Source organism: Mandrillus leucophaeus, unplaced genomic scaffold, assembly GCF_000951045.1.
Source record: "Mandrillus leucophaeus isolate KB7577 unplaced genomic scaffold, Mleu.le_1.0 Scaffold1353, whole genome shotgun sequence".
Taxonomy (NCBI): domain Eukaryota; kingdom Metazoa; phylum Chordata; class Mammalia; order Primates; family Cercopithecidae; genus Mandrillus; species Mandrillus leucophaeus.
The window spans coordinates 114,470-139,937 of record NW_012101314.1 but is presented as its reverse complement, the minus strand read 5'-3'; the positions used below and the strand labels follow the sequence as shown (position 1 = coordinate 139,937).

Sequence of the window (25,468 nt, the reverse complement as noted above, 5' to 3'; positions counted from 1 at the left end):
TTTTGTTCTAGGTGGTTCTGGAATGGAGCCGAGATCAATACCACGTTCTGTTTGATTCCTATAGAGACAATATTGCTGGAAAGTCCTTTCAGAATCGGTGAGATCTATTTTGGAGAAATCTATTATTTGGACCTAAATCATGAGTCATAAATTGCCATCCTGTAAATATGACAGTTTAAGTGGTCTTTCTGAGTTACAGATATGGTTTAACTTACTCAAGAGTATGCCCATCTGGTGTGTTCACTTCAGCAGCGCATATACTATATATATATACATATAAAAAGGAATGATACAGAGAAGATTGGTGTGGCCCCTGTGCAAGGGTGACACACCAATTTATGAAGTATTCCATAAAATCTTTTTTTAAAATAAAGAAAGAAAACATAATATGCCCATCCGAAGAAAGTGTGTTCACCACATTTGGTGGGTGAAAAATCTGATTCTCAGAGAGTAATCCCACCTAATAGTTTATTGGGTATCTTAAATTGCATGATTGCATTTTCTGTCTCCCCAGGTCTGAGATAAAGGGAATTTCATTCCCCTGTAGGATGATGAAACCAGGTGGCTACTACATAGCCAGTTTCTGAGCCCTGGCCAGAATTCTGTTGACAACGTCCTGTGAACTGAGACCACTCCCCAGTAACCACTGGGCCTGAACCCCACTCCGTTGGTCACGTGTTGCTGCTTATCTGTGAAGGAGGAGCAAACAGCCTCATACCTCATAGTGTGGGTCTTTCTCTTGGAAGGCCAAGCTTCTTAGCGCCGCCATTCTGGAATGCAGCCTTCACCATTTCTTGCCTTTGGGGATTTTTTTTTCCTCTTCGCAAGACAGGCCTCAGAATGGAAGCAATTTTTTTTCAACACCCTCCTTCCCTTTTTGCAGATAAAATGAATTACACAAGTCCTTTCTGATTTTGTTTCTGTCTTCTCACTATTTTTTTGGTTTGTTTTAGAAAATGTAGCCATTTCATTATAAAAGATGCTATCTTATCTTATCTTATCTTATCTTATCTCATCTTATCTTTTTGGGAGATGGAGTTGCACTCTTTCCCAGGCTGGAGTGCAGTGGCGTAATTTCGGCTTACTGTAGCCTGCACCTCCTGGGTTCAAGTGATTCTCCTGCCTCAGCCTCCCGAGTAGCTGGGATTACAGGTGTGTGCCACCACACACAGCCAATTTTTGTATTTTTAGTAGAGACAGAGTTTCGCCATGTTGGCAAGGCTGGTCTCAAACTCCTGACCTCAGGTGATCCACCCGCCTCGGCTTCCGAAAGTGCTGAGGTTATAGGCGTGAACCACCGCTCTTAGCCTATTGTCATTTTAAAACGAATTAAGTATTTTTAAAGTGTTTCAGTTTTATTTTCAAATATGGCAAATATGGATAATTATAACCTTACAAACTAAAGCACTTTGGGGTCCATAAGAATTTTTTAATTTTAAGGGACCAAGCAGTAAAAGTTTGAGGATCATTCCTTAATATAGCAGTTCTGAAACTTTAACTTTCAGTGGAAGGCTTAAGAAGATAACAGTTACTTCCCAGCCCAGAGTTTCTGTGTCTGTAGGTCTCAGAGGGGTTCTGAGAATTTGCACTTCTACCGAACTTCCTGGTGATACCAAAGTTGCTGGTCTGGTGCCCCCACTGTGAAAACTACTGCAGTAAAGGATTTTTAATGAAATATAATTTTCACTTTAACAAGTTAATTTCCCTAAGGAAAGTTCTAAATTGATTAACTTTTTAAAATCCGATATTTATTGATTTGTGCTTTATGCTGTGCCACGTGCAGATGGTTTACAGATACATAGATCTCTGCCCCGAAGGAGCTTCAAACCTTTTTAAAATTTTTAAAATTAATTTTAAAAATTAATTCATTACTTATTTATTTTTAGAGATGAGATCTTACTGTGTTGCCCAGGCAGGTCTCAAACTCCTGGACTCAAGCAATCCTCCCATCTTGACCTCCCAAAGTGCTGGGATTAAAGGGATGAGTCACCATGCACAGCTGCTTCAAACTTTTAGAAAGAAAACTAGCTTATTAGAAAATGCAGATTTTGAGGTCAGCAGTTTTAATCAAACACTCTTGTTCTCTTTCTAAAGTTTAGAGGTTGTACTAAAATATAGTTTGATTTTTATGTAGGCATAATTCAAAATTTCCTCATTTTGATGGTGACAAATAAATGGATCATAAATAACATTTCACATGGTCTAATATATTTTAAAATACCATAACATTCATATATTTTCATTATTTTGCTAGTTTCTCTACAATTTTTTTTATTTAAAAAAAATTATTTTAATAGAGATAGGGTCTTGCTGTATTGCCCAGGCTGGTCTCAAACTCCTGATTACAAGTGATCCTCTTACCTAAGCTTCCCAAAGTGTTAAGATTAGAGGCGTGAGCCACCATGCCTGGCCAGTGTAAATCTTTTTAAGGTTGTTTGCTCTGAATGAAAAAAATCCCATTCCATATGTCAGTAAAAGTGAATATGTAAACTATCCACTGCTACTTATTGTGGGTCTTTATGTCTATCTGGGGCTCAATTTTGTCATCCATAAAATGTAGATATTAGATTAAGATCTGTTAGATTAAGATTACAATCTCTTCCAAGTGTTTGGTTCTAAAATACTATTTAAGGCCAGGCGTGGTGGCTCATGCCTATAATCATAGCACTTTGGGAGGCCAAGGTGGGCACATCACTTGAGGTCAGGAGTTCAAGACCAGTCTGGCCAACATAGTGAAACCCCGTCTCTACCAAAAATATAAAAATAAGCCCGGGCAGTGGTGGGTGCCTATAATCCCAGCTACTTGGGAGGCTGAGGCAGGGAGAATTGGTTGAACCTGGGATGCAGAGGTTGCAGTTAGCTGAGGTGGCACCACGGCACTCCAGCCTGGGTGACAGAGCGAGACTATCTCAAAAAAATAAAAATAAATAAGACACAAAATACTGTTTAAGTTCTCTGTTTTCTCACCTACTTTATAGAATGTAGAACTAAGGGACTGTTAAGTGGCTTTAATATTCACTTAACAGTGATTAAAATGAAGTTGTGTCAGTGTCATCGCTGCTTTGGTTCTGAGTCATGGGTGACTTAGTCTTAGTTTTCAGCTCTAAGATAAAGCATTCCTTCTCATCTGTGAACCAAGATAGTGACCTAGTGGTTAGAATGGAAGATTTAGAGTGTGACCATGTCTAATAGGAAAACAACTGACTCATTGACCTCGTGCAGATCACACAATCTCTTTCCATTTGTCAGTTTCACCAAAGTTACATTGATCATGTAATACATACAGTATATTATGTTTTAATCAGCTAAATATATATGATATATTAAAAATATTTAATAGCAGATGATTACTTTAACAGGAAAACTTAAGATGTAATTCTCTCCTTTAACCTTTTCTTTTAAAAACATCACTTAAGCAGTTTTTTAAAATTTATTGTTAGTCTGAGCATAAATCACCTGGGAGGCTGGGAATGAGATGACCTTGGATAATTTACATGTAGTCAGTGTGAGGCAGATGGATTTTTTTTTTTTTTAATGAGAAAGACTGATGTATATATGATAAAGGAACGAACTAATAGTTAGGCAACAAATATGTATTAAACCCCACCCATGTGGGAGGAACTGTTCTAGGCCCTAGGCATATAGTGGTGAACAAAATGAACTCATTGGCCTTATATAGATAGAACTGGCATTTTAGGGGGAAAAAAAGTGAAGTATATAACCTACATGTATATCAGTGGTTCCCAAAGTGCAATTTCTGGAGCAGCAACATCAGCATTACCTGAGAGCTTGTGAGAAAAAGAAATTCTACAAACACTAGAATTTGTTTATTGATAAATTCTGAAAAACCCTAGATAGGGAAACCTTTGCAAATCATTACAGTAGGGAGAGAGAGCCTGAAGATGTAGGAAAGAGAGGAAATAATTAATGAAGCAGGGCACAGAATGCATGATACAATTTCTGCCCTAGAGATATTCCATCTAGTGGAAGATAGGGCTGCATGGAAAATCGCACAACACAGTACGATCAGGATTCCTTACAGTCCAAAGTAGTGTGGAAGCTGCATATTAAGCTATAGATTCTCTTTGTGAGGGGTGAGGGAAGGGAGGGGGTCGAGGAAGGAGGAGGTGGTTAAAGGAAGCGTGAAAGAAAGAATGTTCTAGGCAGAAGGAAAAGCATGTTCAAAGGTACAAAGGCCTGCAAGTTCGTTTCATCTTTGGACAAGGGTATACAATTGGATCATCCAGAACACAAGGTGCAGATTATGAAGGACTTTGGACCTTATTCTACAGGCAGTGGTGAAACCTGACAAGACAGTTGGTAAATACTCAGCTATCACATATGCCAGAGAATAAGTTGATTCCTTATTTTCCTGATGAAGCTCTGGAACTCTGTTGTCTCTTTGATCTTTATTTTCCACTGTTCTCTTCCATTTGCTCTCTCCCCTCTGCTCAGGGAACTTGGCCTCTGGGTCCTTGAACAAGCAAGATATGTTCCTGCCTCAGGGCATTTGCATTTGGTATTCCCTTTCTCTGGCACATTCTTCTCCCAGTTACCCACCTGGCTGGCTTCCTCACTTCCTTCATCTCTTTGCTGAATGTACTGAGGCCATCTCTGATCTCCCTATTTAAAACTGACCACCCCCTCCACCCTATAGACACTCAAATCCCCATTTGCTGCTTTACTTTCTCCACGACATTTAACATCATCTGACTTTATTTATTTGATTTATTTCCTGTCTTCTCCCTTCTGGAATGTAAGCTCCATGAAAGCACAAATTTGGGCTTTGTTTTATTTACTGCTGAAACCTGTGCACCTAGAACAGTACCTAGCATATACTAAGTGCTCAATAAGAATTATTCAGTGAATGGATAAACTCATCCAGTTATCTCCCCTACTTCTTGTAAGCTAAAGGTTGTTGTCATTTCTGTTTATTTTTTCCTTCCATAATTCAAAAGATTTATCTACCAAATGGCATTTATTTTCCCACGAGATAATATGGTAGCAAGTCTACCATATTACCACAAGATAATATGGTAGAAAGTCTAGGCTGTGCCTGGGCTGTGAGGAGGATAAAAGGATGGTATGCTTTGGTCCGTGGCCTAAAAATCAGACTGTGAAACCCATACAGTTTCTTGGAAAGTACTAAACATGAAATAGCACTATCTAAAGCAAATTTGTCCAACCTGCGGGCCACATGTGGCCAAGAACGGCTTTGAATGTGACCCAACACAAATTTGTAAACTTTCTTAAAACATGATGAGATTTTTTTTGCGTGTTTTTTGTTTTGTTTTGTTTTAGCTCATCAACTATTTTTAGTGTTAGTGTATTTTATGTGTGACCCAAGACAATTCTTCTCCCACTGTGGCTCAGGAAAGCCAAAAGGTTGGACATCCCTGATCTAAAGTAATGTCAGTACCCAGATGTACATACACATGAACTCCTGTGTCATAAGTCAAAGTGGCATGCACCCGGGCGGGCCCCTGAAAGATGGGTAGGTTTTTGAAAAGTGAGAGAAAAGGGAAGAGTGCTTTTGGCAGGGATAAAATCTGGGTAAAATCACTAAGGTGAGGCTTAAACAACATACTCAGTAGTTAAAAGCCTGCCTGACTCTTTATTATGGGATAAGATGATCAGGAAGAAATGGTGCAAGTTCAGGAAGGTCTTCTGTACTAGTGTCTCATATGTCAGCAGATACTTATTGGGCTCCTGTGTGCCAGGCACTCTTCTCATTGCTTGGATACTTTAGAGAACAAAGCAGGAAAGTTTTCTGCTTTCTTGGAGCTTACATTCTAGGAGAGGGCCACACATAATTAATGGAATAGGTTACAAGTTAATTATTTAATATGTTACAAAAGTAGTAAGTGCTGTGAACAAAAAAAAAAAAAAAAGGAAAAGCAAAGGTGAGGCTGGGGAGGGTCTGGGCTTGCGGGGAGCAAGGCACAAGAAGTCTACAGCATTAAGTAGGGCTAGGTCTTCGTTGTAGGTTTTGATAACTTTTATTGTAATTTGTTCTTTTTTTTTAGAGACAAGGCCTCGATCTGTCACCCGGGCTGAAGTGCAGTGGTACAATCATAGTTCACTGCGGTCCCACCTCAGCCTTCTGAGTAGCTGGGACTACAGATGCACACCACCATACCCAGCTGATTTTTAAAATTTTTTGTAGAGACAGGTTCTCACTATGTTGCCCAGGCTGGTCTCAAACTCCTGGGCTCAAGTGATCCTCCCATTCTGGCCTCCCAAAGTGCTGTGGTTATAGGCGTGAGCCACTGTGCAGAGCCTGTAATTTTGTTCTTTAAACTTCTAATTTATTTTCTATGTTTGACTGCATTTGTGTCCCAGCGTCCTTGTTTGCTAAATTATGAGAACAGGCAGTTTAATGTAAACTGAGCTTCCAAGACTACTCTACTTCATCCACGAACCATCTTTAAATCTTTAATATTAGCCTTCTTACAGAGTGGCTGTGAGGATCAAGCGATGCAAATTATGTACATGTCTAGCATAATACAACTCACAGAGAAGGTACTTGACAAATATTAGCCCCCCAGCTACAGTTTGAAAACATGCAGTTCTGTGATAATATGTCATGGTTGGATTACTTCTTCATAGATTTTTTTTTCTTAATCTCTGGGTTTAAACCCTGTGATATTCTTATTCCCAAATATATTGGAAAAATTCATTTAAACTGTAGGATTTCTTGGTTTGCTCTAGGCTGTGTCTGCCCATGCCGATTGACGTTGTTTACACCTGGGTGAATGGCACAGATCTTGAACTACTGAAGGAGCTACAGCAGGTCAGAGAACAGATGGAGGAGGAGCAGAAAGCAATGAGGTAAAACTGATTTTTTTTTTTTTCCACATCAGATGGGTAATGTGGCGATGTAATAAGGTCTGAGGGTGGCACATCTCACACATGAGCATGAAAACCCAATCGTCATGCTAATGAACTACAAAAGGATCTGGTAAAACTGATTCTTAAAAAACAAAACAGGCCAGGCATGGTGGCTCACACCTGTAATCTCAACTTTGGGAGGTGGAGATGGGAGGATCACTTGAGGCCAGGAGTTCAAGACCAGACTGGGCAACATAGTGAGACTTCATCTCTACAAAAAAAAAAAAAAAAATTGTTGGGTGTGGTGGCGCACGCCTGCAGTCCCACCTACTCGGGAGGCTGAGGCGGGAGAATCATTTGAGCTCAGGAGGTTGAGATTGCAGTGAGCCGTGATTGTGCCACTGCCTTCCAACTTGGGTGACAGAGCAAGACCCTGTCTCAAAAAAGAAAAAGAAACAAAACAAAACACATCGTCCCGTGAGTACAAGCAAGCATGCATTAGCGAAAGATAAGTTGATTTTCACAGTGCCATCCAAACAAACTTGCCTCTCAGTTCATGCCATTACGAGATCTTGGCAGTCATCCATCTGGCCTGTGTTTCTTGGTGCCCAAGGAGGACTCAGCCACTCTTGCCAGATACTGGCCTCACTTTGTTAGATGATTTTATGAATGTGGTGCTCTAGTGATGGCTTGCTCTCCAAGGGACTTAAAGACAGAGGACCCCCTCCCCCACCCCCCTGGCTGCCTGCTCACTCATTTAGAGCCCCAGGTGTGGTATCTTCTTGAAATAAGTATTTATTATGACAGATATCTCCATAGTACGACAGATTCTTCCCTTGAAAAATATAATAGGCCCACAGACTTGTTTCCATTTGAAAACGGCAGTAAAAGGTATATTCCCTTTATGCCATTTAGGAATAAATTCCGGACTATGGAATTAGAAACTTTGGTACTTTTTATTTAATATATGAGATTGGTCATTTTATTTACTTTATCTGGGAAAGATACAGCAGACTTCTGGATAGCCATCAGGGGTAGGAACCTGGCGGATGTAATTCCCCTTTGATTCGTTAGGAGTATTTGTTAGTACCTACTTGTTGACTTCTTTGTGAATGTCAAGAGTGCATCCCAGTGCAGGTCTTTGGCCACCTTATATTGGAGCAAATTCATTTTCTCTTTGTTAGAGGTTATACGACTTACCCAGTGCATGAAAATGGCTGGCAGCCTGGTACGATGTTTTACTAATAAAATATAAAAGTGTATGCTTTAAGCAAACTGTCTTGGTTACAGTGGGAGGTACAGTATTGTTGGTAATATTTCACTGGAACATATAATTCATTATGCATTTTAAGTGTGGTAAGCATTGTCAGTCCCTCTTACTCACATTTAGGGTTACCACTAGTCCATATGTATGTAATAAACTGTATTTGCTTTTTATTAGAGAAATCCTTGGGAAAAACACAACGGAACCAACTAAGAAGAGGTAAGCATTTTGATTTCCTCTCAAGAATAAAAATTGAAGGATAGAAGTGAAATTTCAGATTATTTATTTTTGTTGGGTATTCAGGATTTTCTATTTACTCTATTATCCATATAGTTTTTGACCCCAAATTAGGTACATCTATTAGATGGGAAATTTTGCAGTGCTGAGTGCATAGTTGATTGAGAACTCTGGTTATTTTGCTAACCAAAGCTTCACTGCATTGGGGAGGGTTAGAGTCCCAAGATTTCCTTCTCTATAGTTCCCTCCTATTAATCTGTCTTGGTGCATTATTCTCTTGGTCCACTTACACTCTAACTTCTACCCAGTATTTTCATTTATAAAATTTATGTCCATCATTTACTTGTAGGTTCAATATATACGTCCTTATCTTTAAAAGCTGTATATTTTATGTTTAAGAACCTAGGAAGGAGATTTAGCCCAACAAGAAGAACCAAATACACCTATCTTGACTTGAGTCATTCCTGACTCTGACAGGTCCTTAAAACAAGACTCTCTCACTGACAAGCCATCTCTGTTAATTGTCACCTACCCACTTAACCATCAGACTTTTAAAAACGCTTATTGATGGAGAAGATCCTGAGAATTTCAAGATCCAGAAGTGCTTTCTTTTTTTTTTTTTTGAGACGGAGTTTGCTCTTGTTGCCCAGGCTGGAGTGCAGTGGTGCAATCTCGGCTCACCGCAACCTCCGCCTCCCAGGTTCAAGCAATTCTCTTGCCTCAGCCTCCCAAGTAGCTGGGATTACAGGCATGCACCACCACGCCCAGCTAATTTTGTATTTTTAGTAGAGACAGGGTTTCTCCATGTTGGTCAGGATGGTCTCAAACTTGCAGCCTCAGGTGATCTGCCCGCCTCGGCCTCCCATAGTATTGGGATTACAGGTGTGAGCCACCGTGCCAGGCCTCAGAAGTGCTTTCTAAGCTATCTTTTTATGTTAATTATATAACTTTATTTATAAACTATATTAACATTAATACTGGTTTTTAAATGGTTTTTAAATTATTTAAATAAAAGCAATAGTGCAACACGAAGAAAGATTGAGAAGAAAGTGAAAAGAAAAAACTCACAAAATTTTATAACCCTTATTTAACAACTGTTATTTTTATTATTCCCTTTTCATGCATATTTGAGTAGTTGTAGTTTATAATCTTATGTGCAGTTTTGTATCCTACTTTTTAAACTTTATGTAATTATACATATGCATCATGTTGATGTATTATCTTCATACTTCGTATCTTTCAGTTTTAATAGTTATGTAATATTCCATAAAGTGACTACTGTAATTTACTAAATGTTAGACATTTCTGTATTTCACTATTGTCAGTATTTCATGATTCTTATATTTGGGTCTGTGGCATTTTCTGTGTGTGGGTTTGTTTTTTCTGTTTTGTTTCTCTTCCATACTTGGACTGGACTAGATTCCTGAAAGTAAGGTTACTGAGGAAGAAGCTTATATATGTTTTTATGGTTCTGAATAAGTATGTATGTATGCATATGCGTATTAGACAAGCATATATGTATATATTACCAACTTGCTTTCCCAAAAGAGTTGGTGTCGTTTGGAGTGATACCAGCAGTATTTAAGAGAAGTAGATTTACTGCATTTGTGCTAATATTGAGTCATCATTTTTTGAGGGGTGCTAATTTAGTAAAGGTGATAGCTCTTTGTTTTCTTTTACATTTCTTTATAAAGGAAGTTGAACAATTTTTTATACTGTTTGACTGGTTATTGGTCCTACTTTGTGAATTTTCTAGCCATGTCCTTTGACCATCCATTTGTTTATTCAGGTAATAGGTTTATTGTAGATATTTCTTATAATCAGATAGAAATATCTCATATAAATTTATATTAGAACCTTGTCACAGTTGCTTTTGTTTACATCAATGTAGTGTCATATCCAATGCGTTTAGTTGTTTTCTAACTGGAATTGGTAACTTGTATCTGGTAACATGACACTCTATTAACCAGAATCTACCTCCTTCCTAATCTGCCCAATAATGGGCTTTATTGGAATTATGAATAATCTTTAAAAAATGATAGTAATGAAGTGCTTAATTTCATGTGCACTTTGGAGTTAGTAAATATTGGTGGGGGTCTTATTAGTGGGAGTTTGGAAGCTCTATCTTTAGAGTTGGATTGAACAATTTTATATCATACTTGCGAACTTAATTTTTGTATCCATGAGATAAAAGTCTTCATTTGTTAAAATACTATGATTTTTTTGATGGGCTATAAAAAATCTGAAAAATTCAGTAGTATGACAATCTTCTCATTGTTGATTGCATTTCAAGAATGTAGCTGTGAGCATGTTGGTGTTTCTTTCCAGTGAGAAGCAGTTAGAGTGTTTGCTGACGCACTGCATCAAGGTGCCCATGCTTGTCCTGGACCCAGCCCTGCCAGCCAGCATCACCCTGAAGGACCTGCCATCTCTTTATCCTTCTTTTCATTCTGCCAGTGACAAATTCAATGTTGCAAAACCAAAAAACCCTTCTACTAATGTCTCAGTTGTTGTTTTTGACAGTACTAAGGATGGTAAGATCTTTTTATGGATATTTTAAAATCATATTATCATTGGATGTTTGAATAACAAAATTCTGAGTGGAATAGAAACAGTTCATTGTTAAGTGTCTGATAAACTTTTCTAAAAATGCACAAAGAGAAGCAAAAGAGCTGCCATTGTATTTTGGCCTAACCTCAAAAAGGGATTGCTGCATATATTTTACTCTGTGTAATACACATACCTTTCTGTGCTGTGATGAGGACCTTCAATCTGACATCATAATTACCTTGTTCTCTTGGCCATGAGTTATTCTAGAGGCAATTTTTCTACCATATAACTCCTCTACAAGGTTGCGTTCTGCAGTTTGGACAGAACATACCTGGAGTATTCATTCTGAGATATATGAACTGAATGTTTGTGTTTCCTCCAAAATTTGTATGTTGAAGTCATAACCCCCAGCATGATGGTATTGGGAGGTGGAGCCTTTGATGGGATTAGTGCCCTTATAAAAGAGATCCTCGGCTGGGCATAGTGGCTCATACCTGTAATCCCAGCAATTTTGGGAAACTAAGGAGGATTGCTTGAACCTAAGGAGTTCAAGACCAGCCTGGGCAACATAGTGAGAACCTGTCTCTACCAAACAATAACAACAACAACAACAACAAAAACAAAAACACAGCTGGACATGGTGGTATGTGCCTGTAGTCCTAGCTACTTGGGAGGCTAAGGCAGGAGGATCGCTTGAGCCCAGGAATTCAAGGCTGAGCGGTTCTCCAGCCTGGACAGTAGAGTGAGGCCTTGCCTCAAAATAATAAATAATAGCAGAAGAGACTCCAGAGAGCTCCCTCTGCTCTCCACCATGTGGCGTTGTGAGAAGATGCCCTCTGCAGCCTGGAAGAGTACCCTCACCAAAACCCAAGCGTGCTGGCAATCTGATCTCAGACTTTGGCCACCAGAACTGTGAAAAACAAATTTCTCTTGTTTATAAGACAACAGATGATTTGGGCAGATAATGGAATTAAAATGGTAATTCCTGGCATAAAACTGCACCCACATCCTTAGAGATCCCATTCTCCCACTTGGCCAGTGCACTGCTGAGCCCATAACCTGCATCTTCTGCTCTAGCCTCTTGTCTGACTCATTCCTCCTCTGCATGGATTGTCTCTATTTGGAAGGTCTGTGGTTTTTATGTATAAAATGAAAGCTGTCATGTTCCCTTTCCAACACCAAGTCTAGTTCTCTAGCTCCCATTCTGCCAGTGTCGTACCTGCCAGCTTAAATCTTCGGAACCATCTTTGACCCCTTCTTACCTTTTACATATATAACTAATAATTAACTTCATCTTATGACTTGCTTTTCTTTTTTTGCACATGATTCTTAGGTTCTTACCTTACTTACTTCCTCCACACCAGACTGAATTCCCTCAGACTCCAGTAATAAGACTCCTGCTCTGTCTGTGTAAAGTCCATCTCAGTCTGTCTGGCACACAGGTCTCAAATAAACCTGAAAACCCTGATTTTATGGGTTCACTGCCTTTATGAAAAGAATAATATAGCAGTGTATGTTTGCTTTTCACATGGATACAAACTTCTTTTCCTGGTGTTTGGGATTCAGCTTTAATTGCCTTGATTTTGTCAGTTGATCCCCATATCCCTGCCTTCCCCACATCATGTTGCAGCTGTCAGTGTCTTCACACATGTGGTGCTAGGCCTTGTGTCCCGCTGCCTGTCCCCTTCTCCTTCCCTCTCAGTCCATCCCCTGCTTCATTCAGCCCCACTTTAAGCCCTCTCTCCTTCATGAAGCTCCCAGACTAATATATTCATCATGATTTTATTTTTACTTTCCTGCATTTCTATAATACTTACAATCTAACTCATAACTCAGGTTTGATTGCACAGGGGTTTATGGTTTTTCTCATGGAATTTTTTTTGTTGAACAGAAAACTTACCACTCACCAGTTTATGTCCCGATCAGTGCCTAACAGTGCTTGCTCCCTGATACTTAACAAGTTATTTTTAGTTTGAGGTTGGGTGTGGTGGCTCACGTCTGTAATCCCAGCACTTTGGGAGGTCAAGGTGGGCAGATTGCTTGAGCTCAGGAGTTCAAAACCAGCCTTGGTAACATGGCAAAACCCTGTCTTTACAAAAAAAAAACGAAAATTAGTCTGGCAGGATGGCATGCACCTGTAATCCCAGCTACTTGGGAGGCTGAGATGGGAGGATCGCTTGAGCCTGGGAGGTTGAGACTGCAGTGAGCTGAGATTATACCAGTGATCTCCAGCCTGTGCAAGAGTGAGACTCTGTCTGGAAAAAAAAAAAAAAAGTTATTTTTAGTATGAAAGGAAATGTTAATCTTTCCAAGTATAAATATATCCCCCCTCTATAGATCCTGAACTGATTTGTACCTCAGCACTCACATATTCCAACTGCAGCCTGGAGCGGGGTCTACTCAGCAAAGTAGTTTTCGAATCAAGCTTACACTTTCTGATTTATAGCAAACAAATTTCCTCCAGTGGCAGTTCATTTTACCTCTAGACTAAACTGACTTTCAAAAGGAACCACAAACTGCTTCCTTATAACTTTCTCATATAGGTTAAAGTTGTACCTCCTATGGTCACACAGAACTCATGTAATCCCTCTCCCTTGGGACATTTTATTTTCCTTTCTTTGGTTGTCTCTCAGGGACTTGTGAGTGTCCCAGTTTGCTCTTCTCAGATTACTTCTAAAATGTGTCAATGGGAAGTGAACATTCTATTTTAGTGTGGTTCCGTCTTGGCAGGGAGAGCAGGACTGTCCATTTAACGAGTGCTTATTAAGTGCCTGCCATGTGCCAGGTACTGTTCCCTGTACTGAAGATAGAGCAGGGAACAGATGGACAAAAATCTCTGCCCTTATCTTGAGTTTACATCTTGGTGGAGGGAGTCAGACGGTAAATGCGATAAATAAGTAGATTACATAGTTTGTAGAAGATAATGCTGTGGGGAAAAAAAAAAAAAAACAAGCAGGGGCAGCAGCAGAGAAGTGTCGGCCAGGGCAGGGGGATTGCAATTCTAATTTGGATGGTAGGGACATTCCTCACTCAGAAGGTGACTTTTGAGTGGAAATGTGAAGAAGGTGAGGTAGCCAGCAACGTGACTATCTGGAGAAAGAGTGATCTGAGTAAGTAGAATAGCCATTGCAAAGGCCCTGAGGCAGGAGTGTATCTGGCATGTTTGAAGAAAAGCAAGGAGGCCAGTGTGGCTGGAATGAAGTGAACAAGACAGAGACAGGCAGTAGATGAACCTGAAGAAGTAAGCGGGGGACTAAATGGCATAAGCCTTGGTACCCATAACAAGGACCTGGCTTTAACTTGGAGTGGGATGAGGAATCACCAGAGGGTTTTGAGTGGAAATGTAATGTGATCTGACTTACATTCCAGAGGGATCAGTCTGGCTTCTTTGGTGGAAATAGACTGAGGAGGGGCAAAAGTTGTGATAATTCAGACAAGAGGGAAGATTGCTTAGACCAGGGAGGTGCAGTGAAGGTAAGAAGGGGTTGGATTCTGGACATTTTGAAGGTCAACCCAACAGGGTTTCCTAATGACTCGGTTTTGGAGAACATCGTCACCTTTTTTATTCTTATTCGATGTACTTTACTTCTGTTTAAAAACACAAAAATGTGATGGAAATTCAGTATGGCCACAGCACATTGTAGACTCATACTGAACTCACTGTTGAGTAAAACTTATCTTTAAAAAAAAAAAAACACTTATATGCTCTAATGCTGAAATACCTATTTTAGTTTATGGTTGTATAGTTGGTTTTGGTACCAAGTTATAAAGGTTTTACTTCATAGGAGATTTTATTTTGCCAGATTTGACTCATTGCTCCAAATAGTCACAAATTTGGGGAATCCATAGTCTCTTATCCAGGACAATAGCTTCTCTGCCATCTTCATATGAATCTACACATTTCACAAGCATGCCTTCTGTAACTTCCAAAACATTGATAGAGGGTTCAGCAAGACGGGACCTGTGAGTAATCTCCTAAACCTCCCTCTAGGTTGATTGCGGCTTTGTTATCTCACCTCTTTGGTAGAATTGGTTAAGTTCTAGCCCATCTGAGCACCAAGCCTGTACATCTTTGTTATATCCATGAAGATGACATGAGATGCTCTTAGCTACTTTGCTAGGATTACAAATACATATACCAGGTCTGTTAGGTAGAATTCATCATGTCAATGGAAAGAGAGAGAGAAAAGTTTATCTGATGAAGTTGTAATGAACTCATACTCTTAACAGCCAGTGCTTCCTTTTAAGATAAACAGGGTATTATGAGGGCTTTCTTTTCTCCCGTGCTTACCAACTATATTGTTGTGTTTCAGTTTTTGAGACCAGGTCTCACTCTGTCCCCAGGCTAGGGTGCAGTGGCATGATCGTGGCTCACCACAGCCCCAACTCCCGGGCTCAGATGATCCTCCCGGGCTCAGATGATCCTCCCATCTCAGCCTGCGGAGTAGCTGGGATTATAGGTGCACACCACCGCCACCGCCACCACCACCACACTCGGCTAGTTTTTGTGTTTTTTGTTTGTTTGTTGTAAAGACAGGGTTTTGCCATGTTGTCCAGGCTGATCTAGAACTTACGGGCTCAAGTGATACTCCTGCCTCAGCCTCCCAAAGTGCTGGGATTATAGGCATGAGCTACTGTGCCTTGTAACTCTAGTACACTTGAGACTCATGCCCAGGATTGACGTCTCATCTCATCAGGCTATAATTTGGAGAACCTGCCTTCTTTGTTTATCTTGAAGATCAGAATTGGACCTTTCTGACCTGTCTTCTGTTTTCCACAATCCCTGAATGTCAGCAGCGAGTTTGCTGATCTCACTTGTCCCCATCACTAACTCTGTCCCAGTTGGGCTGTCACCCCCAATCCCTACCCTGACTTACGATGCTCCGTGCAGCAGCACCCAATGAATTTTAGGGATTCATTTTGAGAAAACTGTGCCTCTTAAGGAACCACAAGATCCATAGTAGCCCCCTGCTGTTAACATACATGCCACTGCCTGGCATTCAAAGGCCCCCTTTGGTTACCCTTGTTTCCTAGTACTCACCACTCCCAAATATTTTACTCTAGTCAAACAATTCTTTTTTCCCCCCATCTTTGCACATACATCTGTGATTTCTATCATCCTATCATTTCTTTCTTCGCATTCTAGCTTAAATTTGCTTCCATGAAGCATTCCCTTTGTGTCAATCACTTATAGTATTGTGAAATTTAACATTTCAATGTACACTGATTTACACTGTTCCCCTTTTGTTGAATGGGCTAATTTTGTCTCCTTCAGCTTCCTTTTTTGGACCATATATTATGCTGCTTTAATAGGTCTCAGAATGTTTTCACAATGTTCTGCCAGACACCATAGTTAAGTATTCATTAAAAATGTGCTTGTTTATTGTATTCTTGGTTGTAGTTGAAGATGCCCACTCTGGACTGCTTAAAGGAAACAACAGACAGACAGTATGGAGGGGCTACTTGGTATGTTATTTTAAATTAAATTGCATTTTTACAATAGGCTAGAATAAAAATATGAATAATAAAGCTGTTTGTCTTTGAGAATCTTTTTAATGTTTTTTTTTTTGTCTAAGGGTAGCTTACTAATATTAATGACTATTGATTCAAGTAATCCTAAAAGTCATATTTTGAAGCTTGTGTTGTGATGCATTAGATCTTTATTAGTTTTCTCAGCTGTAGGTTTTCACCAGCCTCATGATGTGGAAAATGAGTTGTGTTTTTCCCCTTATTTTAGACAACAGATAAAGAAGTCCCTGGATTAGTGCTAATGCAAGATTTGGCTTTCCTGAGTGGATTTCCACCGACATTCAAGGAAACAAATCAACTAAAAACAAAATTGCCAGAAAATCTTTCCTCTAAAATCAAACTGGTAAGAACATAGAAAATAGAGCAGTTAGCCTGGCACATTCTCATTTAATGTGTGATTCTTGTGGTCCATTTTTTTCTCAAAGTTTAGCTGATAAGCATAAGAAGCAAAGAGGGATTCTGTTCTGCCAGAAGAGCCTCATTCCTTACTTTTAATTTGGGCAAAAATCTAAGAGTCTTATTTCGTTTGCTTGGTTCCTGGATAGGGCAGGATTCGTTTGTTTAACAGATGAGCTCCTACAATGTCTTAGGTGACATTACAGCTGCTGGGAATGCAGCAGTGGACAAAATAGACAAAGGCCCAGATGGAACTTAGGGTGTGAACAATGGAAGCATGGGAGGAGGAGATGGGGGAAGTCATAAATGTCATCAGTGCACACAGCCTGTTGTTTACCCAAAGCTTTCACTCATAAAGGTAGTGTGCTTCAGATATATGGAACATTTGCTAATGAGAACCATTCATTAGTAGCTAATTGAGGGACAAGTGTATTTAAAATTGATACTTATTCGCTCTTTAGGCTTGACCATTGATGCCATTTGTTAAGGTGGACTCTGGAGGCTGGCCTGGGACATGCCTTTTCCTTAACATGTATTGTTTTCAGCGCCTTTGTCTGATTGACTTAGGACCTAGTCCATGCAGGTGTTCTCTGTATTTGACCTTACGTCAAGATGCCTGCTATTCTGTCAGAAGTGTTTCAGGTTGTAAATCGTGAATGTCTCATCTCTTAGAGTAGAGAGCATAAAGTCCTTGCCTCAGAATTTATGAGGTTCTAGTTTTCTTGATTTTATAAAGAAATGCTCTTTGAGTTCTGCCCCTGGGTTTAGCTTACCTGATTCTGACTTCCTCCTGTTGTATGTCATTTAACAATTTTGAGGGTGAAAGGCTGAAGATGCAGTAGTGGTGGAGGAGCTGTGATTAGAGGTGACTAGAGAGGGGTTTTTGCTTAGTTCCTGTCTTAACCATGTTTTTATATGCACCCCCCCGCCAACGAAATTCCTTTTAACTTGTTTCTCCCTACCCCAGACCAAGTGTTTTACTGTTTTATGCTACATTGTATTATCGTTGTAATACAATGGTAATGTGAATAACCACTTACGAAGTTTTTACTTTTTTCGTATTTTTCTTCATAACTTTTTTTTTTTTTTTAGAGACGGTCTCACTCCATCCGTCACCCTGGCTGGAGTGCAGTGGTGCGATCTGGGCACACTGCAACCTCTGCCTCCCGGGTTCAAACGATTCTCCTGCCTCAGCCTCCAAATGGCTGGGATTACAGGCATGCACCACCATGCCTGGCTAATTTTTGTATTTTAAGTAGAGAAGGTGTTTCACCATTTTGGCCAGGCTGGTCTCCAACTCCTGACCTCAGGTGATCCAACCACCTCGGCCTCCCAAAGTGCTAGGATTACAGGCATGAGCCACCATTCCTCGCCCTTCATGACTTTCTTTATTGTACTTTGAAATACTGTAATGCCTGGCTATATGAGAGTTGAATTTGTTCTTAACTGCAGTTATTTTAGAATAGATAATACATTTGTCCTTCCTCTGAGTTATTTTTAGTACTGATTTGGGCAGATAAAACCATGGATTAACTTTCATTTCAGCCAATGTTTATTTGACTTCTTGGCTTCCTAGTTATTAGTTCTAGAATTATAGACACACGTATATCTGTACTTTTGATCACCAGTTCAACTTGCTGATGTAGATAGAATGGCATTCTTGATTCTGTTTATATAATTTCAATATAATAAATGCTGAAAAGAAAGAAGGTTCATTCCACTTCTCCACACTCCACTCCATTTGAATATCCCACATCACTTGGCCTGCTGCCACTGCCCACTAGTGCGGACTGCTCTCATGCGTCTACTGGTGGATGGCTGTGTGCTGCCAGAGAATGCCAGTCCCAAGTCATGGTTGACACTTCAGCAAACTATTTTTGGGTGGCATGTGTGGTATAAGCAGGTCGAGGTGGAGTAGGGTAGCAACTTGAATTGGACAAGGAGAACCAGCAGCCTCCAGGCATGGGGAGACCCCTTTCCACAGTTCACTCACCAAGTCGGAGATTTATTTGGATTTTCAGAGTTGTCTTTGTGGGGGCCAACACCTCTCAGAGCATCAAACTCATCACACATAATGTTCCTTGAAGGTTTTTTTCATGATTCCAACACCTGTGATCAACTTCAGGTACTAGGACTTAAGATTTTTAGAGACTAGAGAGAAAGTGAGAAAGAGGAAGAAGAGAAGCAATGTCAGCATTAGAGTCCAGGCCTCAAGTGACTTGCTTTCCTTAGGCTCTGCTTCCTGATTATGTTATGAGTACTCTGAGAATGAAGTTTCCTATCATTGGGTTCCTAAACAAACAAAACACCTTTTGTGTGTATGATGAGCTCCAAATAAGAGTTTATACAGAGTGCCATGAGAACATCTGGGCTTTAGGTGTACTTGGGGTCAAGGCAGAGTTTGCATAATAGAAGCATTTTAGCTGGGCCCTAAACAGAGCAGCCATTCTCCCAGCAGAGAAGGGAGCAGAAGAGACCATTCTATGTAGAGAGAACAGCCTGAGCCAAAGGGTTGGAGGCCTGAACATAAATGGCGTTTTCAGGGAACCAAGGCAATGGTTTCTAGCACAGGCAGGGATTTTGGTGAGGATGAGATTGTAAAGACAGGTTGAGAAACGTCTCTGTTAAGAAGCCTAGATTTTTTCCTGAAGGCAGGGTGAGGACACAGTCTGATCTGCTTCTAAAGAACATAACAGGGAAAGGTGTGGTAGGAAAACCAGTTCAGCTGCTGCTGCCATAGCTCAGCAAGACGTTCCCATGCAGCAAGTGCCTTGGCAGTGGGATGCCAACAATGGAAATGGTTCCAGAAGCGTCTAAGAGAGACACTTAGCATCAATTGGTGAACTACAAGCTATTCAGGAGGAGGAAGGGGAGAATGAAAGGGAAAGTGGACCTTTCTGGTGAAGATGGAAGTTATGGAATTAACCACACTCAGAGCTTCAGTGGCAGAAGCAAACGTCTTTTGGAAGGAGACCCAGAGGTCAGTTTTGGATGTGTTGCATTAGCAGTGTATGTGGCATGTCAGAGGAGAGGGCTGTTAGGCATTGGACTTCAAGACTTGAACTGCTGAACCACTTTCCCCTTCCAGGTTTCCCCAGGAGGCCTTTGCCAAGGCCTGTGGCCCTGGAGCCACCTAGGGCTCAGCTCAGCTCTGTCCCACAGATTCTCACTAGGCCACGGGTGTCTCAGGACAGGTACGGCTCAATTCACCTTTTTACTCTTAGTGATTACTTGGCACTTAGGGGACAGATTAAGGAATGAGCCAGGTGCAACAGTCTTGGGATATATAGGGAAACATTTTCAGCAGTGTGATTATTCATAGGAGTCACTCTAGGCACAGAAATGTGTCTTTGTACATTGTTGTATATACACAACTAGGCCTTTGTCATTCTGTTTAGAACAAAACCTGAAGTTTTTTTTTTTTCCTGAGGCAGAAATGTGGGACTTGAGAATAGTTTCATTTGTAAGGTAATGGATTTGAATTCATAAACTCTTTTGACTGTAGTCTTATAAATCAGTCTTTTCTATAAGAGGCTTTCTAATTTGAGATACCTTGAGGTGGGTCTTCAATGATCTGATTGAGTACTCTATCTGTATGATTTTTGTGTATGACGGACATATAATTCACCTTTTGATAAATCAGATCATCAGTCCTTATTTTCAGATACCTCTAAATCATTTTGTATCTGTAGACATTTTCATTCATGGTGGGTTTTTGCATTTATTTTTTGATTTTTGTTTTTCTTCACTTCTTTTTTAAACATATTTTAGAGCAAGTGGGAAATCTTCCCAAAGCTGTCAAGTGAATTCTCATGCTAAGTTTCCTTCAATTATAGTAGTTGCTGAGTGGGTGTGCAAAAGGTGGAGGAGATGTAGACCCTGCCCTTAAGCATTTATAGTCACATTTTGGAAGCAGCGTGTGTGTTTAGAGCTGGAAACAGGAAAGGTCTGTGGGTCAGAGACATGGGGGAAGTTTTCAAAGAGAAAGAGGCTGAACTGGGTTCTTGAAGACTGAACAGGTTGTTTGTGCAGGCAGGGTGGGAACAGCATATTGTCCTGCGTGGACTCTGCCCCCCTCAAAGCTCTGGTCAGGGCCTAAGGTCACAGTAAATTGTCATAATTTTGTACTGAAGCTCTTTCTTTTAGATAATTCTCTGAAACCACCTTGTGCACTTGTTTTAAAGCATGGTACCTTTTTCTTTTTTTGTTTTATTTCTAAAAAAAGCTTCAATAGATGAAACAACCAACTCTGAAACTGATTTAAGTTTTGGAAAACCACCAGGACATATTAAGATCTAGTAGCGGCTGGGCGCAGTGGCTCACACCTGTAATCCCAGCACTTTGAGGCCGAGGCGGGCAGATCATGAGGCTGATCTGATTGGAGACTGATACCATCCTGGCCAACATGGTGAAACCTCCATCTCTACTGAAAATACAAAAATTAGCTGGGTGTGGTGGCACGTGCCTATAATCCCAGCTACTTGGGAGGCTAAGGCATGAGAATCACTTGAACCCAGGAGGCAGAGGTTGCAGCGAGCTGAGGTGGCGCCACTGTATTCCAGTCTGGTGACAGAGTGAGACTTCATCTCAAAAAAAAAAAAAAAAAAAAAAAAAACTAGTAGCTTTGAATTGTTGAATCACTTAAAGGCACTAATTTGGTTTTCAGTTGGTATTAGCAGACATGTGGGGTTTTTTTCCTAAAAGATTTTTAATGATTTTAAATCAAATGAATCCAAAATGAAAGTAGATTACACCTTCTGAATTTGTAAGCACTTTAAAGTTGTTGGGAACATAACTTCTAATAGGAAAGCCTTTGTTGTTATTTTGGATTTGCATTTCTTCTAGACCAAGTTTTCTCCACCTTTGCACCATTGAGACAGTTGAGACTGGATGCCACTGTCCTTAGGGGACTGTCCTGTGTATTGTAGGATGTTTAGCAGCATCCCAGGTCTTTATCCTCCAGTAGTATTTGCAGATATGTGATTGTTTAGACAACTTGACACAGCCTTTCTTTTTGGCATTCAGAAATGACCAGTTCGATATCATGATTTTTAACTAAGGCTTATCTTAAAATACAACTATTTTGTCTGCCTTAAAAGGATACTTTCTCTTTTGCACTCATTGTTTTTGGTTGACTTAAAAACATGCATTCAAACTTACTTGTATTTGTTGACTACTATTGTTTTTAAAGCCAATTTTTAAATATAGGCTTCAATGCTGAGAACAGTAGAACGAACTGTTTATTATTCTCACAATTAGCAATATTTTAAAGTGGTTCTATATGTTTTATATTAATATACTCTAATCTTGCCTTGATAGTTAATCATTTGTAGAATTTAAAAGCGAAGATTATTTACACTGTTTTTTCAATTCTTGTATCTTGTGACTTGGTCATTTATACTGAATTATACTGAATTTAATACTTCTGGGATTGTTTTATCATCCCTGTCCTATGTTATACAGTGTACAAAATGTGTTAGATTTGCTTCCAATATATACATACATATGTACATATTGTATCTAGAATTTTAACCGTGAAGTATCAAGCACTTGAAATCTGGTTTCCAGATCTGTCATGCCATTGAAATTGGTCTCCATTGAGCTACTAATTACAAAACCCACTTAATTTTGTTTCTTGTCCCTTAATTTTGATGCTTGTTTTTTGTCTTTAGAAATATACCAGAATTAATATTTTTTTCTCTTGGGTTCTGCAACACTGCTTCTCCTGACCATCATCTGTATTGTCTTTCCTTGACTCAAATTGATCCATCAGTTGCTCAATCATTGTAGCCTACCCAGGCCTTGGCCTCAACCACCATTTAGTTCTCCGTCTGTCTGTCTGCCCTTGCGTCATACTCCTACAAGGGCCAGGTGTATCAGTCATGTTATTCTAGATGATGCTGCTGGAACAGACATTCTGGAATCTCAATGGTTAAAAACAACAAAGCTTTATTTCTTAGTCATGCCACATGTTGTTCACTGTGGGTCTGTAGGGGGTGGGCATAGAAGCTGTTCCTAAGTGCAGAAACTTATAATTTATGTAAACTTATAATTTAAAGTAAGATGCTATATATGGAGGCAGTTGCCCACAATTGCCCAAGCCACGAACTCCAACCTTAGGCACAAACTACAACTAGTCTTCCCAATACCTCCTCTCGGCTGACAAAAGTAATAATGATGTCCAGGATTGGGCTGCCACCTAGTGGCTCTCAGAGGGTACTTCCCCACCCTTTTTACGGTGGCAGAAAATCTTTCTCATACATGTAAATATTACTTTAACCTCATTAATTTTCATCTCTTTCCGAATTATTGTATAGTTACTGTAGAAAAACCTCTTCTTGCTCTTTTATGCCCATATAATTAGAAACCAACCCTAGGCAAGGCTTCTAATAAAAGAATAATTTTAGTGATATACCTTCTTACCAAACAAAGGGTCAATACAAGTTATGAAATTAAACTAGACACACCTCGTCTTCGAGGTGATGCCAAGCCAGCGCCTGGGCCCAAAACTGGCCTGCAGCCCCTCAGCTTCGCCCACTGCCTTCCGACCCTGGACCTTCGCAAAGTGAACGAGCTTCAGGACTTCGTGAAAATGTATAAGCAGGATCCGAGCATTCTGCACACCGAGGAAGTGTGCTTCCTGAGGGAGTGTGTGGAGGGCATGGGGGTGAAGTACCACGTGCTACTCAGAAAGCTATTATAAATCAGACGAAAATACCAAGGAATTAAAAACAAAAACAGGTAGTAAGAAGGTGGAGGAAAACATAAACACAGACGAGCCTTCAAGTGAGGAAAGTGATCTAGAAATTGATAACGAAGCTGTGATTGAACCAGACACTGATGCCCCTTGAGAAACGGGAGATGGGGGCCAAGCCTGGTGGCTCATGCCTGTAATCCCAGCACTTTGGGAGGCCAAGGCGGGTGGATCGTATGTCAGGAGACCAGCCTGGCCAATGTGGTGAAATCCTGCCTCTACTAAAAATACAAAAAAAATTAGCTGGGCATGGTGATGCATGCCTGTAATCCCAGCTATTCGGGAGGCTGAGGCAGGAGAATCACTTGAACCCGGGAGATGGAGGTTGCAGTGAGCTGAGATCACATCACTGTATTCCAGCCTTGGCGATAAAGTGAGACTCCATCTCAAAAAATAGAAATAAAAATAAGTAAATAAATAAATTATTCTAGAATAGTGACTTTTTCTCTCCAGGGAGCCCTCAGAAATGCTTTGGGGTGCTGTGAGAGGGAGGAAAGGGACCCAGGCAGACTACTAATCCCCTGCGTGGCCTGCCTCCCAACACCCGGCACATATGCCGAGGCAAGATAGTGATTCAGTGGGAACCAGCTTAGCGAGTGCTAAATATGTGCCAGGCACTCACTAAGTAAAAGAGGTAAAAGAAAGTGATGAGTCAGGAAGACAGTTACAAGCACCTGCAGGTGCTCACACATGCACCTAATCTGTGAGAAGAGTTAATGGCCTATGTAATAAGGGGAAAAGATATAAATGAAATTTCTAACTCTAACCTCTGGTGTTTTGGACTACGTACGCTTAGGAAACTGCTTAGACAATGAGCTAAGAGTAGTCATGCAGCAAACAGAAGAGCTCAGAATAAGCTCATAATAATTTGTGTTTGCTTCTGTTTTATAGATTGAGAAAGAAAACCATAAGCTCTTTTAGAAGCACTAGTTCAGGAGAAGGATTTTACTATCCTACATTTGTGGTTTTCAGGCCTCTCCGCTTTTCCTGAGTGATGAAAGCCTCTTCATAGGAAGTTGCGTGATACAGAGTCAGAACAGACAACAGATAAAGCGTGGTGTGGACTTTGGTAGGGGTGGCAAAGCCTGTTTGTAGAACTTGATGTTTGTGATGTTCACTCTTAGATTTATGATTGCCCCAAAAGCTTTGCTCCGAAAGCTAGTTTTCCCATGGAAGCACTTCAGGCAGCCCTGCCGAAGATGCTCCTCCCGGGCATGTGGCACAAAAGCTGTTCAGACACCCGACTAGCAGATGTGCTTGTCACCAATTCCAGCAAGGTTAATTACATTGCAGGTTTTAAGCCCAATATAAGCAGATTGATAATATTCTAGAAGAAAAGTCACAAAACTGTTGGCCAGCAGGCATATTTGCAAAGAAGTCAAAAATCATTTGAGCCAACATTGAAAAATTGGGGAGATTTCATACAGCAGTTGGGGATTCTTGCCTCTGAGGAGACTGGCAGCACTTGGTGCCACTGAGTGGTTGCAGCTTTCAGATGGCTCTGAGGTGTCGAGTTTGCCACTGCCTTTACCACTCCTTCTTATTTTTAGATGCCTGTTTTGTTAACATTCATTTGGGAAATGCATCTGGTCTGTGTAGGTCTTTTTGTTGTGTTTTGATACTGTCTTACCATTTCAAGATTACAGATCAGGGTGGTTGTGGTGGCTCATGCCTGTTATCCCAGCACTTTGGGAGGCCAAGGCAGGCGGATCACCTGAGGTCAGGAGTTTGAGACCAGCCTGGCCAACATGGTGAAACCCTGTCTCTACTAAAAATACAAAAATCAGCGGGCCGTGGTGATGCACTCCTGTAGTCCCAGCTACTTGGAGGCTAAGGAAGGAGAATCGTTTGAACCCTGGAGGCGGAGGTTGAGGTGAGCCAAGATCGCGCCACTGTGCTCCAGCCTG

The 25,468-nt window shown here is 40.5% G+C and overlaps 1 protein-coding gene across 1 annotated transcript in view; it reads left to right on the top strand.

Moving 5' to 3' along the window:
* Window positions 1–4: 4 nt before the first annotated feature.
* Window positions 5–25,468, top strand: part of GNPTAB (N-acetylglucosamine-1-phosphate transferase, alpha and beta subunits) — a 52,642-nt gene continuing 27,178 nt past the window's right edge. The window contains exons 1-6 of the mRNA XM_011973200.1: window positions 5–97; window positions 6,712–6,831; window positions 8,273–8,314; window positions 10,661–10,866; window positions 16,284–16,348; window positions 16,620–16,754. Of these exons, the coding sequence (XP_011828590.1) occupies window positions 6,725–6,831; window positions 8,273–8,314; window positions 10,661–10,866; window positions 16,284–16,348; window positions 16,620–16,754 (555 nt within the window). The 5' untranslated portion in view covers window positions 5–97; window positions 6,712–6,724. The remainder of the gene's footprint in view (window positions 98–6,711; window positions 6,832–8,272; window positions 8,315–10,660; window positions 10,867–16,283; window positions 16,349–16,619; window positions 16,755–25,468) is intronic.